At 27.6% G+C, this 18,945-nt stretch overlaps 2 protein-coding genes across 12 annotated transcripts in view; one reads left to right on the forward strand and one right to left on the reverse strand.

The window, feature by feature from the left end:
* LOC111630117 overlaps nt 1-12,859 on the forward strand; it is a 42,229-nt gene extending 29,370 nt beyond the window's left edge. For all 8 annotated transcript variants that reach the window (XM_023374176.1, XM_023374184.1, XM_023374159.1 and 5 more), the window contains 6 exons: nt 1,716-1,763; nt 2,445-2,500; nt 5,843-5,921; nt 6,015-6,143; nt 10,226-10,303; nt 10,381-12,859. In XM_023374176.1, the coding sequence (XP_023229944.1) occupies nt 1,716-1,763; nt 2,445-2,500; nt 5,843-5,921; nt 6,015-6,143; nt 10,226-10,303; nt 10,381-10,512 (522 nt within the window). In that variant the 3' untranslated portion in view covers nt 10,513-12,859. The remainder of the gene's footprint in view (nt 1-1,715; nt 1,764-2,444; nt 2,501-5,842; nt 5,922-6,014; nt 6,144-10,225; nt 10,304-10,380) is intronic.
* Nucleotides 12,860-14,654: 1,795 nt separating this feature from the next.
* LOC111630158 (syntaxin-1A-like) overlaps nt 14,655-18,945 on the reverse strand; it is a 44,211-nt gene continuing 39,920 nt past the window's right edge. The window contains exons 10-11 of one of the 4 annotated variants that reach the window (XR_002757467.1): nt 15,089-17,643; nt 14,655-14,983 (exon numbers count right to left, since the gene is read on the reverse strand). Coding sequence is in view for 3 of the 4 variants with exons in the window: in XM_023374213.1 (XP_023229981.1) it covers nt 17,572-17,643 (72 nt within the window). In the remaining variant the exon portion in view is untranslated. Of the gene's footprint in view, nt 17,644-18,945 lie in introns of all 4 variants that reach the window. The other 3 variants (XM_023374225.1, XM_023374234.1, XM_023374213.1) reach the window with 3 other exon arrangements.

Consider the following 18,945-nt stretch of genomic DNA (forward strand, 5'->3'; position numbering starts at 1 on the left):
CTTCTCATAGTGTCTTTATTATTTTTTTTTTTTTTTTTTTTTTTTAAGATTTTGGATTTTATTGATACATTCAAAGAAAATTCAAGTATGTTATCACTTTGTGTATCAGTAAGATGTATGTTTCTACTCAAACATTTCAAGCAGTGAATTGATGAATGATGCTAATATAGCTTTATAATTGGATTATGATTAAACATTCCAAGTTTTATGATGGTTTATGCTGATCGATTTTTGGGAAGCTATTATCAGTTGTTCCTATTACATTATTGGTAAATTGTATTGTTTAGAAAGTCAACAGTGATATGAATTGAAAATTATTATTTGCATTTCTGATAACTAAAATTGTATGTATATAAATTCAAACATAACATTTTAACCAATCTGAAGTGTTTATTTTTTATTATTACAAGGGTAAAAATATTGTACAAACACAAAAGATTTATGCTGTGTATGGAGGTGGTGTATCATTTGGAAAAATACTGTTTGCAAATAGCTTTTGCATTCTAAAGCTGATGAATTATGGCTTAAGGATACAAAATATTCTGACAGATTATCTGTTGTTTGTCTTAAATAACTTAAGACATTAAAGGAAAAGCACTCATGCTACTTAAGATTATCAAGAAATTGAAAAAATATTAAACAGCAGTACTGTCTTGATCATGTCAATCATCATAAAGTTTGGACATTGCATGAATAATTGATAAATTGCATTGCTACTTGTAATTTTCTGTTGAAGTTCAATAAAAATGATCTATTTTTGAAGTGGATAATAACAGGGCATGAAAATTGGATAGCTTACAGCAAAATCCATTATTAATATGGATGTGCTTCCAAGGAACATCTTTTTCTGCATATGTGGAATTTGAATGGTATTATTCACACTCTGAGCTTTTGCCAAATATCCAAACCATTAATTTGGACAAGTACTGCTCACAATTGGCCTGACTAAGAAATTGAGGAGAATAATCCAGAATAGGCCCATTAAAAGGATGAATGTTTACCATTAGAACAAAACAGGGGTCTGCAAAAACCAATTGGAGCAGTTTTTTGCTTGAGAAACAGGAAATTCTTTAAGATTTGAATCAAACTATCTGATAATTGGGAAATCAGCCAAAGATGATGTATTCATTATTAAATAAAGTTAAAGTTGTAGACAAAAACTTTGCCATAATAAAATTCATGAAAACTATTTAAGAAAATTCAAATAACCTTGTATATTTATATTACACAAGTAGGCAAAATTAGAAATCATAAGAAAACCTCTGCATACAGTTTCTTTTTTATGTTTATTAGATTTGCTGTGTTTATTTTCAAATAAACAATTTTTCAAAATTTCTTAAGAATAAAACAAACTGAGAATGTATGATATTTTTGTTTTATCATAAGCTGTTGTTGGATAATTTAGTGTGTTATATTTGCAATAATGCTGCACTGTCAGAATGTTTATTGTAATTTATAACCTATATTTAAAATACTAATGATTAAGTATAACAAAAAATAAATTTTTAAATCTATAAATATCATATTGTCAAAATAATTGACAAGCATTCAATATTTTCATGTAAGATAAACTCTGAATAAATATTAAATAGGAAAAGTAAAGTTTTTTAGTTTAAAAGTTTAATATTTTATGAATTTATTCAGTTATGAAATTCTTCAGTTCTTTATATGTTATAATAACAGTTAATTCTATATACATTTTTTTTTATTTTAAGGGAATTGAATCTATTGAAGAATGTGAAGAAATACCAGATAATTATATTGTATGTATTGATGATGATTATTGCTATTTTTTTTTTGTTATTAGGTTATAAGTATTTTTAATAAACAAAATTTAAAATTAAAAGGCTTTACTTCTATTCAAAATGTTAATCCATAAAAGAATTGTAATACAAAAATTTTTGAAATACACGGAATTCAAAAAAAGTTTGTACTTTCATTTCAGTAATGTGCTGTAGTAGTACTGTGCACTCTCACTAATCTGAACTAATTATTGTAAAGATTTTTTTCAGATTAGCAGAGTTATATATCAAGAAAAGGAAGGAAAAAAGGCTACTACCAAATATAAATATTTAAAAAATTTTTTTATATTGTATTGGTCTAGCTTGTTATCAATAATTTTCAGTATAGCACATTGCTAATGTTTAAAAGTAGAAATGCAGTTCTGTTTATTAAACATGATTAAAGTTAGGATAATTTCTAAATAAATCATTTAAAAATGAATTTCAGAACTTTCAACATTTCATGACCTGTATTTTTCTATTTATAAGAGAACTTTTATTTATATTGTATTCTGAATGTAAATATAAGTTTTTACTTTATCCAAAATATTAGGAAGTTGTTTGATATTATTTATAAAATTTATTGGAATTAGAAATTAATTCATGAAAATTTTATAATGTATAATAAATAAATTTTTAAATTATAAACCATTTTATTTTTAGGCAAAGCATTTTTGTATGACAGATAAGATATATTATAATAAAGATATACCAACTTAGTAAGTATTTTTAAAATAAATGTATTTATTCAAGATTTTTTATGTAATGAATAATATTAACACTATTATTAATTATAATAGTAATATTATTATTACTATTATAATTAATAATAGTGTTAATATTATTCCATAACAAGCACAAACAGAAATCTCCTGTAATCTAGATATGCCATATGTCAAGCATTTGACAATCTCCTACATTTCATGGTTGATACACATGTATAAAATACAACTAATACTTATTACATTTCTAGAATGATAGTTCATTTTAGACTTTATTAAAAATACAATAAAAACAAACCAAATGCATATAAGGCAAGGAATTTTCTAGGGAGATTCCCTAAGTCCACTCTAGTTCTATTTGAATTTAATCCATTGTTGAATAGATTAAAACATACAAAATATTTTAACAACACAATGTGTACACAATATTACCCCATCTTTTGTACTGTACGTTGACAATATAAAACTGCATCCACACAATCACCTATTAAAGATCACACATTTATTCCACTGACTTAAATAGCATAGGCAAATTCAAAACACTTCACACAGGAAAATGAATAAGAATGATTTTGCACTTGGAAATGAAAGACATCATTGGATCCAGGGATGAGTCTGAGTTTTACAAATATTAAGACTCTTGCAGAACATCACAAATAAAAGAGAGATTAACAAATAAATACAATACCTTACACTCAATACTAACAACATAGCTCATTGCAAAATATTCATTTAAAGCAATTAGCATGTTTGCTGTCACAATATTTACATACACAGAACTAGTACTACTGAAAAAAACTGAGGTTCACATCAGGCCCAAATGGTTAGCCTATGCAAACCTCAACATATTTTAAGTTGAGGTTTTCATAGGCTTTAATAGGCACACTTTAATGGAAAGTAAATGTTGTAAGAATCCCAAAAGAGAACAAGGGAGAATGCTTAGTTATTACCTGATTAAATCTACTTTAATTTTAATAACATGGTTGAGTTACATATATATTAGTATGATGTATGACTTGTAATGTTCTTTCTCTTGCAAAAGAACCATATTTAATCTCTCCTAAAGTTAGTTAAAAATTCAATGGGACAAAGTGGCAAGGAGTTCTTTGACCTTTGACTCCTCTTTTGTCATCCTTTTTTTCCTGGCATTAGCCAATTAGGATTATTTTTATGGATTGGCTTTCTCCTAGGAGCCAATTAAATTCTGTATTGTATTTCATTTTGAGTTCAAAAGGAAGACAGGTGACAGTGTTATTACATGAGACAATTGCAATAACAGGTAAAAATGTTTCTGTAGAAGGAAATTAGGCTTAAATTCTTCCAGTTGTTTAGGTTTTTTTACAGATAAAGTTTAAAATCATATTATTTTGTAATTAAACAAATTTTATGATTAATTATTGATATTAGAAACCTCACCTAAATAACACCAACTTTATCTTAAATCTCCCAAAGAAAAGTTGTACAGTTATAAAGCATTACAATAAACAAATACAGACAAAAGTATATATCTACAGAAAACAAGAAACATCCTAAGATTTTGATGAAATGATGTTTTATATTTAATATTGTTTTAGTTTATATTTTACACTTTAAATATTAAAGGCTTATTGTTTAGTTCTATCATTTACTTTGTTCTGAAAGTAAATTGAGGATAGAAATCTAAATTCACAAAATATATAAAAGACTGTACAATAAAATAACTCCTTTTGTTCTTTATTATTTTTCTGAAGTGAGAGTCTTATGGCAGAGTCAGCCTTTATTTGGAGGCTACTTGTACACCTCAATATGCAAAATGTTAAAAACTTCCATCTGGGGATGGCATGAGTAAAAAAGTTATTGTAAAGTCTTTTATATTTTTTTGTTAATTTACAATTATCATCTTGGAAATTTTACTGAGTAGAAATCTTGTTCTCAAAAAGCTTTTTGAAAATAAATAAATTTTAAACTTAATTATAAAAAATATCAAAGATTACATTTAAAAAATTTTCAAAAATTGATTGATATGAGAACTGGCAAAAGTAAAATTTTATCTATTTAATATATTGTAAACATGGAAGTCAGTATATAGTTAATTATTTTTAGAAGAGATCACTTTGCTACATCAAAATATCACATTTCAATCAAAGCAGTTCTTTATGTATACTTTCTGAAATGTAACATATTAGACAGGTTTTTAAAACATATATTGAAAATCAAGCATAAAAACATTTTTATTGTCTTGAAGAAAACTTTCTGCAGTGTTCATTATAGCTAGAGCATTAGCATAACAAAATCCTATTAGTTATAGAAAATTATTAAATTGCAAAACTTTGATGATATTTTATGCATAAGTTAATGCTTACATATGTAGAATGAGAAATAATGAAATATGTAGTTCACCGATATAATCATGTCTCATATGGATTATAACATACAAAGAAAATAGATTCATGATTTATACCCTGTATAATTAACAAATAGTTGTTTTTATTATTTATTAATTAAGTACAACATTGGTCTCTCTCCAGTAATTAGCTAAAAATACATGGTATCTGTTTACAACTTATTATATAGGATGATCAAAAAGGACTTTAAAATTCTATAAATAAAACGAGATAATGCTTTCAAAAATTGTAATCAAAAGACTTACAGAAACAGTTGAGGTATTCATTTGAGAAAACTTGATGTGTTTTGCTATAAACAGACATTTTGGTTCGACATGAAGACAATTGATGATATGGCAGATATGCCACCTGAATTCAAATTCAAAGTGACATATCTGTCACCACCTTAATAATTGTAGTGGTGATTTGAATTTTGAGTTCATCAAGATTTCCAGGAAAACATGGAATAAACACTAAACAACAAACACTACACAATAAACACTTTAATGAAATTCCAGAAGCACATGTCCAAGATTTTCCCAATAAATGTTTCCCAAGCCAGTGGATCATTGAGCAGACCAAAAGCATGGCCACCTCTCATTCTGCAGATTTTACACTTTTAATTTTTCTTCTGGGATTTCAGTAAACATCTAGTGTTTATCTATCCTTGCCTGCAAATCTTGTCATGTTCAAAACTTGAATCACTGTTATGATTATTGAAGTGATGATATATGTTGCTTTGAGTTTGATAACAGACTGAATTTAGATGGGATGTCTGATTTAATGCTCTCATATTTTTATATGAAAACATTAAAGTACTTCCATACTATCATGGAAGTACTCAGTTTCTTTTAATGCTAAAGACAGCAAAAGTGTTTTATCTAATAGTATAATCATAGGATAAATAAAATAATAGAACAAGATATTTTAAAAATATATCTGTGTAAATTTATTTTACTAAATTATTGTTTTGTAGTGGTTATCACCGTCCATTATGGCCTGTTTTTGGAGAATATAAATTTGTACCACCTCAACGATGGCTTCATAATCTTGAAGTAAGATATAATTGAATGTTTGCTTCTGATAAATGCTCTTAAAATAAATTGACAGCATTTCTATATTAACAATATATTTTTCACTTCATATAGCATGGTGCCATTGTGATGCTGTATCATCCATGTACTCATCCATTTATAGTTAATGAGCTTCAAAGTATAGTGAAAGATTGTATTAGGAAGCATATTATTTCAGCAAGCAACAATCTTCCATTAGAAAGGGTAAAGTTTTTTTATGAAATCTATTAGAAATTTATTGATGAGACTATGTCCCATCTCTAAAATCACACTGCTGTCAATGGCTGCACATCTTAGAGGTATGAAAGAGTACATGTCAGGAGTTGCAATTTGGCACAGAGTACCAAATGATATGGTACCCAAATCATGTGCACAAAATAAACCAAACTTTTAGGTAGTTGGGACCGAGAATCTGGTCAAAAGAAAATATGAAATGCTGAGACTGTTTCTACAAACAGGTGCAAGCATGAGATATATACATGCATTGCTCGCACTCTCTGAGATATAGTCTTATCCCAAATATGGCTTTGCCAATTTATTTGTTTATCAACATACAGCAGCATATATTATTAACTATTGGGTTGTTTGGAAAGTAATTTCGGTTTTTTTTCCGTGGGAAAAAATGCAATATTTTTATAAATAAATAAATATTTTATTGAATTGTATTTGACCAAAATGGTCAATATATCTGTTGTCATCGTTTCTGGTAGTAGCATGATTTCACATTCATAAAAGTTTTGATCGTTGCTTACGAAAACTGATCCAAGTAATTTTTGACACTGCCATTTCAAGTAAATGTCTTACAGTTAAAAAAAGTTTGTATAGACTGGAACAGGTAATAATCTGAGTGTGCTCGATCTGGTGAATATGGTTGGTTTGATAGCACGTCCCATCTAAGTTATAACAGTTTTTGACGAGTTACCAAACTTGTGTGAAATTTGACATTATCGTGGTAAAACACTACACCTGTTTTGTTGATCAGTTCTGGCTGCCTTTTCTGTTTGATGATATTACTCAATTTGTTTACTTGATGGCACTACACTTTTGAATCAATTGTTAAATTGTCTGGTAAAAGCTCCAAAAAAAAAAATTTCCTTAAAATCCCACCAAAGAGATCATCTCTCTTTAAGAACATGTGGAACCCATATATTGAGCTTTGAAATGAAACCAATTTGTTTCAAGTAATCATAAACAGTTCAATTTGACAAATTTAATCTCTTAGTGATTTCACGTGTTGTTATTCAGCAGTTTGCTTCAATCAGTACCTTTTATTTTGTTTTCATTGGCTTCAACTGGCCATCCAGAACATCTTCAATATTGAAATTGCCAGAATAAAATTTTGTAAACCAGTTTTGGCACTGTCGTTCTATCAATATGTCTTCTCCATACACATCACACAATTTTTTTCTCGCTTGAACAGTATTCTTACCTTTTCGGTAATAAAAGAGCAAAATATGCTGGAAATGCTGCTTTCGATCTTCCATATTTGATGGGACACAAAAAATAAACAATTGCACAAAATCAAACAAAATTTTTTACAAATAAGCCTTAAAATGCTAGCTGTCAAAATATATAATGATAATGGCGGGAAAAATATGACTAATCCGTCTAGTGGTAAAAAAAGTGAAATTACTTTCCGAACAACCCAATAGAAAAATAACCATAAAAGAAAAATGATTTTACAATAATAAATCATATATGAAATAGAACAGATTCTAATATTGCTTTTGTATTAATGTATGATCATGATACCATTTTTACAAGAGCAACAATCATTAAATTCTTAAAACAACATTTCTCCATAATATATAAATGAATATTCTGAAGTTACAAGTATATAAATATGATCTAACTAATCATCATATTTTTTCAAAAATTAATTGCACTTCTTTATTTTACAATTGTTCTTTCTTTTAAAAACATCCAAGGGGATTCATTTGTTCTTGTTAAAATAAACTACAGCAGATATTAGTAAATGGCATTAATTTTTTATAGGTTATCATATAACTATTAATCTATTTTATAATAAAATATATGACAATAAAATGAATACCTGTTTAAAAAGTTGAGAAACATAAGTGCTTCATTGCTAATATTTTGTTCCTAACTAAACCTTGAGATATTCTGATATAATTTTAAAATTATTTTTGTTATTTGGTTGCATGAGTAAGATGAACTATATGCAAAATTTCTTGCAAATTTAAAACTGGATTTTAAATTTTAAGAAATAGTTTGATTGGCATAGCTTAGCACAAATAGGGGGTTTTAATATGAAACTGTATAATATCTAGCAAATTAAACTTACAAAATAAACTTCCTGAAAATTATTTAAAAAATAAATCAAATTTTGCATCCATTATCTGTCCATCTGTCAATTGGCCTGATAAAGATTTGTAGTTTGTATAATTCTTTTAAATTTTAAGAAAAATGGTATTGTTGGATTGTAAATATGGAAGAATTCTTACATTAAAATTTAGTTCTACAATTTCAATTTTTATTTATATTACCATGGTGTTATAAGCGTAGTCTGAAAGACCATAATTTTAAGGTCAGATGTGATTTGTGACTTATTTTTAAAAAATATATATATATTAGCATTTTAAAATTATTCCTAATGATATGTATCATGCTTTAGTCACTCACATTACAAAAATAGCAAAATTATTACTTTTTAATCATTTAGTAAAATTACAAAAAACTTGTGCATTCACATTATTTTTGTACATTAAAATAACAAGATTATTTTAAATTTACGAGATATGTATAAACATTTTTTTTCCTTCTGCTAGATTTAAATAACAAATACAATTTGCATTTATCTACAGTGTTGCTCTATAGAAAATGTAAAATGATATCTTTATTATGAAGTATTGTGAGTAATTAGAAAAGAAGACAAACTGCTTAGGGAATGTCATAACTGAAACAAATTTAATTATCCAGTTGCCTATTTTACACACTTTTTTATTTCAATCATTTGTTAATTTTTAAGAGTTGTTAGTTATGCATTGTTTGTAGGTCATTACTAAACTTCAAATGAATGTTATGTCTTCAGTTGTATATGCCTAACACTGGTTTATTAACAAAAAATATTAGCATTCTTCATTCTACATGTTCCAGTAGCAAAATGGGCAATTATAAGTAGACAGATACTTGTTAATAAATTTTCATGTACAAGATTTGAAACATAGTTTGCCATTTATGTTTTTAAGGTGACATCATGCCAGTAACCTCCATTAATCTGCAGACATTCTTTGCATCTTTGACATATGTTATGCATAGTGTGTGCATCATATTCTCAAGTATGTTATAGATTGCATGACAAATTTTTCTCTTAAGAATTTCAATATTTTTTGGATGATTTCATATAATCTCCTCTTTGTTCACAAAATGTAGAAACTTTTAAGACAAAGATTCATCATGCAATTAATAATATACTCAAGAATATGTTGTACCACTCAATACATAACATACTTTGAAGATGCAAAGCATGTTTATACATCAGTGGAAATCACTGGCTTGATGTCATCCTCAAAACAATGGCAAACTATATTTGAAATAATAACTAAAAAATATTCATGTACAATAACTTTTGAATATTTATTGTCTATTTATAATTTAAAGACTTTGTTTTATATCTAAAATAACCAATTATTTGACTTCCTATAAACAGTTTCTCTTTTATGGAGTGACTGTTAAATTTAGTTTTTTTTTCTTGTATGAATTTAACATAAATTTAAAGAAATTATTGCAGAATAAGAATTTAAATATTCTGGCTTCATTTAATTAATTATAATGTAGCATTATGTATAAAATTTTTGCACACTAGTATTTTAAAGCATAAACAGAAACTAATTTTTACTTACTGAGTATCTGAATTTCACAATTTTTAGTTTATTAAAATGAATAAACTAATGAACTCATGAAGATTTTATAATTCTTCATGAGTTCATTACACAACTCAAGAAGTATTATAAAATTGATTGCATTTCCTGGAATAAATAAATAACTAAAATTATTCTTTAATTAATTTCTGGAATTAATTATTTTATGTAATAAATATATAATTGATTTGAAATATCGCAAAATTCATTATTTGGTAAGTGGAATTTTATAATAACCTTATTAATAATAAATCAATAATTTATCGAAACAACAAATCTGAATTTTAATTGAAAAATGTTTCTTCAGAATTTATCTAGTTTAAGTATTGCTATTTTTAATAGACAATTTTAAAATTTATTCTTAAAAAAATGCATTATAGATGATGATGATGATTCTTTTTATAGCCCCTGACACTACTTTCTTGGGGATGTCGACTCTCAATGAATCATGTAAATCCTGAAACAGTGATATCATTTATAAAGGTAACTTTCTTAAAATTATATCCAACAATTATTACATATAACAACTTTTATAATTTTTTTTTTCTCCCCTATTCAAGAGGCATGCATTACATGCTCCAGAAGGGAAATTATCCAAAGAGGGTCAGTATAATTTAACTCTACTTAGCAAAGCAGTTCCTCCACTCGGATCGGACATAGACGACTCTGTTATATGTCCTGGATATGTATAATGTTTCCTCTTAAAGATGCCAAAATTTATATTTTATATGTCGCTCAGAAATTGCTTTAAAAATTATTTTAGTTATGACATATATGACAAAAATATTGCTGCCTAACCAGATATGTTTTGTAATTAAACATATTAATTTTTCTAAAACTTTATATCTTAAACAACTAATTATGTTTCCAAATATGAAATATTTGTGAAACTTTTTTTAGATTCTAACATTTAAAACATTACTGTATATTTATTTATTTATTTAAAATATATTTATGAAGTTGTTAAGTTGTAAAGTATAAAGAATAACTTCCATACTTTACAAATTTTAGACTGTTATAAAATAAGACAAAAAAGTTATATTTTATAAGAACAGAAATAAGTTATTACTTCAAAAAATTTTTAAGACAATAATTAATATAAATAGATAAATTATTTGATTGCATTAGTTAAAAGGTTCTGTTTAAATGAAATTAAAGCTGATGTTTTCTACATTGTATTCATTTCTAAAGTAGTAAATCCTCAATTTAACATATTCTTAGAAAGAAAGGATGAAAAGCCAAATGTCTACCACTTGTAAAAATATGTTTAAAGCTCCACAGAAAAATTCCAATTTATATTTTCTATAATTTTTTAAATTGCTCCAATGCATACTGTCCATTTTATACATAAATTTTTATGCTTGATAGAGATTATTGTCATCGTTATTTATATTGAAGCATACTTTATCTTAAGCTATCCTTATTTGAAATTGCTGTTAATAATAAAATAATTCCACAAATAGCTGTTAACAACATACTCCCTCCAAACAATTATATATTCCTATTAAAATTCAACAAACTAAATTTTGAACAATGCCAGGTAAAGTTAATAATGAATGGAAACTCTCTCAGAGTACTATAAATTAAATGCTTGTTATCAGCCAATTTCATTTGAATTGATATGACCCTTTACAGTACATAATGTAAATAACCTCTCTGACCAACATAAAAATTCTAGTGCTAACTTGGTTATAATAAGCAGTAAAGATATCTAAATTTCTGCACCTGCAAAATAGAGAGAGAGCTTCCATTCCTTTACTGACTTTTTCCCAACAGTGCTTTAACACCAAAATGGCAGGTATTCAATAATTAACTTTAACTGAATCAACTACACTGCAACTTACTTTACAAAATTTGTGCAGTATATACAATATTATATTACTTCACTTACATGCAGGGATAATGATGCGAATTTTGAGTCTCTAGCCATTGACACTGTTTCATTACATGTAAAATAATATACGTAAAATAATTTTCTTTGTATTTTAAAAATTTATCTTCTCAAATTGGTTTTTAAAATTTTATAGACAGTTTTTTTTTTCTCATGTATTATCACTGTTTAGTCAACTTTTGCAATTGTATCCAACCAAGTCCAAAACATGCATAGTCCAGTTTGGGAAAATCTGTCCATTTTCAGATTTGAGATTTGCCAGATTGAGATTCATTAAATTGAGGACTTCAAGTACAAGAGAACACACATCGCATTTTTATAAAAATGCAATATATTATTAGTTTAATTTTGTTAAAAGCTTATGCAAATATGTTTTAAGTTTTCAGCTATACACATTCCTAATTAAAAACACGATGTGCAGTTTACTATTGATAATACATATGATGCTAGTACTAGTGCCCATACGAGATTTAGTTACAGAAATTATATGAATTCAAATGCAGTTTAATGAAATGTAACTGTTACTTTTCATTACTATTTACAGTTGAGATGCTATAAAAGTCTACCTATATAAACTGAAAATACTCAACAGTGTATTTATTAACTTAATAAAGTGTAGACTCAGTATGAGTAAATTGCACATATCATAGAACAAATGAAATATTTGATTTTTACATGTAAAAGTTTCCTATATTTAAAATGTAAACAAGTTAAAAATGCAAAAACAGACAATTTAGGCATTTATCTCTATTCTTTGATGTAAACCCAGTCTTTTAAGGCAGTCAAGTTATATCATGATTTATCAAAGAATCAAATCCTTGGTGGCAGGATGCATTTTTCTACTGCCAACACAGATTCTACCACTATAAAAGTACAACAGATATAAGGCGACTGTTAAACTAGACAGACTGTACCAATATCTGCTCCATGTGTCTGTACTAATTTGTTTACATACAAAATAAAAAGAAAATAGGAAATTTTAGCTTCTGTAATTATAAAAAAAGGCAAATAGATTAGCTGAACTAAATAGATTAAGTAGTTTTAAATTGTATTAGTAAATAAAACTTTCTTCCACATTTTACAAAAGTTACTATTAACAATGATAATGGCCGCATGGCCAAATTGATTAAGGTGCTTGGAGAGATCCATAGAAATTTTCATGGGTGCTAGGCCCCATCTCACCCACTATCCTACTGCAGACACAAAAGCAGCCTCTTAATTCCCAGAGAAGGAATGCTAATAGAAAATTGAACTCCAATAGTCATGTGTTATTTTCTTCAAATAAACTAGATAAATTGATCATAGTTCATTATAAAAAAGCAAAACTCTACTCTAGGCAGTAAAAACATGGGCAATTCTTAACATAAATGTTTTTTGTGACCATAAAATTCATTTTTAATAATATATAGTTGTATATACTGTATTTTTTTTTGTCAAAAACAAATTTAAAAATACATTTTTATGATTACTCATTCTTATATCTAAGAATTTAATTAATATATTAACAGTGCCAATGACAAATTTATAATAATTTTGATATCTGCTATATTACTGAGACTTTATACATTCATAATATATATAATTTTAACTTATAACATTACATAAATCTCGAGGTTGTTTATCACTATTGTGATGAGACATCATAGCGTGTTTTTAGTTGAATTAAATCCTATATGGTAACAACTCCAAAATTAATGAAATGATCTTAGAACCAAAAATAATAACCATTATTATTTATGCATTACCTTTTTAAAATTATACATTTTCTTTCAAATATAAGTTAGGAGATTTTTTGTTATGAACTTTTACATAATTTGTATAATGTTTATGATCATTTTTATACAACTGTTAAATCTATAAATTATTTAAAATTCTAATTTATGTAAAGTTATGGCGATAAATTTGGACGATTGCCTATGATGAATTATGGAAATCATCATTAGGGTTGATATAATATATATTTATGCAAATGATTTGTGTATTAATTATACAAAAATTCTTGAATATATTTTATCAAAGGTTTATATGCATTTTTTTTTTTTTTTTTTTTGGTTCCTAAATTCTGCTAAGCATGCTCAATTGCATCTGGGAGCATTGGCATTGTCACTTTGACTCTCTGTTTCTCAAGCAAAGTCATAGACCCTCATTTTTTTATTATGTTTTGGATTCCTCATCACATTTAATGGGAAATGGCAAAGTTTAATCAAAATCAGTTTATCAAATTTTGAGAAAGAACACAATTCTGTAACCACATAATAGAAGCTTCACTAACAATCTACTTCAAAAAATAAAATAACCACATCATCAATGATAGAAAAGTAGTATTATATTCAATGCAAAAAATTTTGAGAAACTAGTGTAAGTCTAATATTCAATTAGTTGAACTGATCCAAAAGATAAATTCTAACAAATTTAGATCATACGAAGGCAATAGTGACAGTTCAAAATTAGTCATCTGACAGTTGTCATTTCTCTGTCTTTGACAGCTTGCATCACATTATAAACTAATCAATGTTTTAAATCATTACACACTATGGAAGAAATGGTTAAAATTGAATATTTGTTCTAATAATAAGACTACTTTATTTATCTATTTATGGCTTTATTATAAGAAAAGATTTATTTATGATATTGTTATATTTTTGTGATAACTATGACTGATTCTATAATTGATTTTATCAGTACATTTATCGTTATTTAAAATGTACATTTATTTATTTTACAGGTGACACAGTTATTTTGAAAAATTATGATGCCTCACCTGTTGGTTTAATTCAGTCATGGGTTGATCGTTTCAAAGATGACCAACTAGAAGAAATTTTAATTGAAGAATGGGAAAAAGATAAATGCCATTTTAGATATAGTTAATAATGTATCATTTTTTAAAATTTGATAATTTTTTATGTGAAGCATTTTTCTAAATTTACTNACATATTCTTTGAAAGTTTCCATGAAACTTAATCTTAAGTTGTTCACGAGTTTTTAACTTTGATTTTCTTGAAAATGTTTACTGAGCAAAGGATGGAAGCTTGCTTCTTTAAATGCTTGTACTGAGGCTTATCCACGCACATAATATCAAAATTCCCAACGATTGTGCCGTAACATCTCCTTCATAGAAATTGATAAATTCATCTCATCATTGTATCAACAACAAACATAACAGTTTTAAACATCAGATTAACACAGTATTTCTTTAGACCCTGGAGGTGCGCAGACTAGATCCAGAGGTCTGTAATACATTCGAAGATATTTAGTAATATGCATTTATTTTCCTAAAAACATAAGTATTGGTAAGTTTTCAATGTAAAACTACTAATTTTTGACACAATTAATATGGATACAAGTTAGTTTGTTTACTATGTTTCTCCAATTCCCACCGTTAATTCATGTTTATGCTTCTGCATATGTGAATTGTTTGCACTCAGCTGATGGAAATTAGCTTGAAGACTGAAGTAAACATTTATGCTATACATTGTGTGGAAACAATGCATTGCATTGTTAATTGTTTCCCACACAGACAATGAATTGCATGAAATTGAGAGCATTACAAAGATTGTAATGTAGCATGGCTTCATCAGAAAGCTCATTACCAATTTTGCACGTTAATATAAAAAAATAAACCTTTAGTGCAGTGCATGGGTAAGTGCTGTCATTTTTTGGCTCTGTGCATTATTTAACACATCTTTAAGTATTTCAAAAAAACTGCATTCATACATATACAGGAAATCCTTTTCATTTGAACTTGGATAGTTCAAAATCCCATTAGGTCATAACTGTACTGTTTGTCCTACCAGGGATATAGAGATTTACATGTTAAGGAATTTGGTTCAAAATTCAAAGTGAAAATTCAGTCTGAACTGTGATATAAGTATGTTAACTCATTCCTTTAGATCAAAGTGTTTTATATAAGAGAATAACTCTAATATAGTCAACATGCCTTTGTTTTTACAGTAGTGCATTTTCAGGTGTTACCTTGCCCATGGACTACCCATTTTTCTCTTATCTCATAAAATACAGCTTCGTTTCAGAATTACAAGATTGGGCTACAAGTAGCAGGTTGAGATACAGCTCTAGGCTACTAGATTTGGGCAACTTGCTACTTTTCAGGCCACTTTAAAAATAAGTGAATTTTCTAAAAATAACACTAAATAAATTTGGCTAAAATACACTAAAATTCACTCAGATTAATCAATGATGAAACAGTTGGTAACAGGTATTTACAAAGAATTTCCTATGTCTATGTTATATCCTGGTTTTCAATTGCAAGATGATGCAAGGTCACCCATTCCTGGTTTGACCACACTAGTGGCCAGCTTTTCTCTCCAGACTTGTCCTGTTGAAAATGTATGGTTTCTGACAAACAAACTGGAGAAAGTGGACCAAATAAATACAAATGAATGGATTGCCAATATTAGATGAATTTGGGAAGAGCTTTCCTTCAAATATGTAGTCACTAATTGCAAGTGTGCCACAACCCATCGAATTATGTATTTGCAAGCAAAGGCAACAAGATTCACTAATGTTGACTGTCATAAACTACAATAGTTCCTTGATTAAAAAGGTGCTTCACAGAAGTCTTGCATCTTGTATTCCTAGAAGAGATTCCTTGCCACACAAACTATCACTGCTCTAGTGGCTTCTCATCTGCATGGCTCAATGGAAGAAGGTGCATATTGTATCGCATTTGTTAGATGTTCACATGATGGCTAAATAGAGAACCTAGAGCATCCTAGTGATCTGAGGATGAGCAACTCAACAAAGTGCAGAAACATCATTGCTCCTCTCATATTCTTCGTACTGAACCTCATAGAGTTCTTATATCAAAAATTGACATATAAGTATGTTAAAAATCAAAAAACATAACTTGTAAATGGTACATTTATTTTAAAACTTTTACAAAAAATATACAATATTAACAATATATTATAGAAAAATACATTTCACAATAGCAACTATTTGAAACTGTCATATGTGATAAAGGATTTGTAATACTGAAAATAATTTCTGTGTTAAGAAGTTCACTTTCATTCCTGATTTGGATCTTTATCTTCACAATAAATAGATAAATGCAAAAAGTTATTCTAGATTACAATTTTAGAAAGAATGCATTTTTATAATCATGAATTTACATTAATTCTGAATTATAATTTAAGAAACTTAGTTTCTTTTTCCAATTTCTATTTTACAACTGATTAAAAATTAAAGCTTTGCTCGACTATTTATTCATTTTTCATGAATAAATGACTAGTTTTGCAGTTCCTATTTTAGGCTGGAAGAACTGTTTTCATGTCGGCTGGAGAGCCAAGGGAGTAAAGGTATTGGCCTGCTGCTCCAAAGAACAAATGTTCAAATCCAGGTTGGAATCTCAGAAAATTTTGTAGGTGGTATCTTATGTACGTGTTGGATGTCTCTTCCACCCATCTGTCCCACTGTGGATCTAGTTGAACCCATCATGGGCACAGAAAATGATCACTAAGAGGATCCTGTACCATATCGTATGCTATCCCATTGTGGTTCTGACCAAGCTGGTAAGAGACTTGGCCTCTTAGTGCTTGAAAAATTAAGCAGAATCTTCAACCATCCCGTAAAATAATGTCTTAACACACAGAAAAATGTCGGATTATAAATTTACTCCTATAACGTTATACATAATATTTCTAATTTAGATTCTGGTAGTTTTGAATATAAAAATTTCATTTATAAAAAAAATTAAAATATGTAAAGATCCAGAATTAATTATTGGCTATGTAAATCATATAACTATTAATATACTTTATGTTAACTTGTATCAAAGCATTCTATTCTAACTGTAATTTTCATTATATTTCTTTAACTATTAGTGGCTTTGTTACTACAGAAATCAAACAGTAAATATGAGGGCCAGAACTATTGCCAAGATTATCATAATGATCACAATTGCAATAATCAAATTCTGTTTGGGAAAAAAGAAAGAAAAGTTATTGTTAGTTTTTATGTTAGTAACATGGAGAGGATAAAAAAGTTACTTTGGTAATCATATATGTCTATGTTAAGCAAAGCAAAATTTAGATTATTTTTCTGTCGGGATATAAATTAACAATCCAAATTGCCAAAAGATAAGAGAAACTGTTAGATAACACATCTGACTTGTTGACTTTCAGTGGTATGAATCTTATCAGTGAAGCACAGAGTGGCAATTTGAAACTATTACTAGGTTAATGTTAAATCTTTTGACATATTAATAAGTCATCCAAATTGATTACTAATTAGTATCTAGTTAAAAATATTTCCTGTAAAAATAATATTTTGTTTTTATTTTAGAACCTAACTTGTAAATTNCTTTGTCATATCACGATAGAATTGAGGTGGAGCCGGAAAGAAAGAAACAATCCTTGCACTTGTTAGGTACAGAAGAGGCAATCCTTATACCTCATAACAAAGCAATCTCCATTGACTGCTTTGTTCTTGTATTTAGTTCATTTTTCACACCTATTTTCTCTTAGGCACATGCAATGCTTTTTTATTTTTGACCCCTAGGCCTAAATTCCATTAGACATGCTCAGTTGAATCACAGAGCATGAACATTGTCATTTTAATACTTGTATACATTTAAATGGACCTCATTACATTTTTGGATTCCTCATCACAATTAATGAAAAATGACAAAGTTTTATCAAAATCAACCCATTAAATTTTGAGAATGAATTCTATTCTATAGCAAAGGTCATAGAAGAAATGCTAGCAATCATGGAATATTGCAAGTCAAAGTTGTGCAATTCATGCGATATTGCTTTGTCACATGCACTCTTGCTATGACCTTAAATCTCAAAAACAAAGTCATGATCACGACCTGGATTCTTCATAGTAATTAATGGAAAATGGCAAAGTTTTATCAAAATCAACAGAACAGATTTTGAGAACAAACACAATTCTGTAAGCCATATAGAAGTGGCTTCACTAAAGCTCTGCCACAATTAAAAATTAAATTTATTTCTAATTATTAAATTTATCTGTAGATAGTGCCTAACCCACTTACTTATAGCCAAATTACTTTATTAATTATTAAATCATTAAATTAGTTTTGTTATAGTCCAATAAATAATCTAGTAGTTCATCTAAATATATAAAAATTACATGTCCTGATTGAGTGACTGATTCATCATTGCCCAGAGCAAACCACTGAAACTAAAGAGGTGAAATTTGGTACAAAGTTAGGGTACGTCATGAAAATGCACACTAAGAAGGGATTTTTCAA

Source organism: Centruroides sculpturatus, unplaced genomic scaffold (genome assembly GCF_000671375.1).
Source record: "Centruroides sculpturatus isolate CEXI.00-Female unplaced genomic scaffold, Cexi_2.0 scaffold68, whole genome shotgun sequence".
NCBI lineage: Eukaryota > Metazoa > Arthropoda > Arachnida > Scorpiones > Buthidae > Centruroides > Centruroides sculpturatus.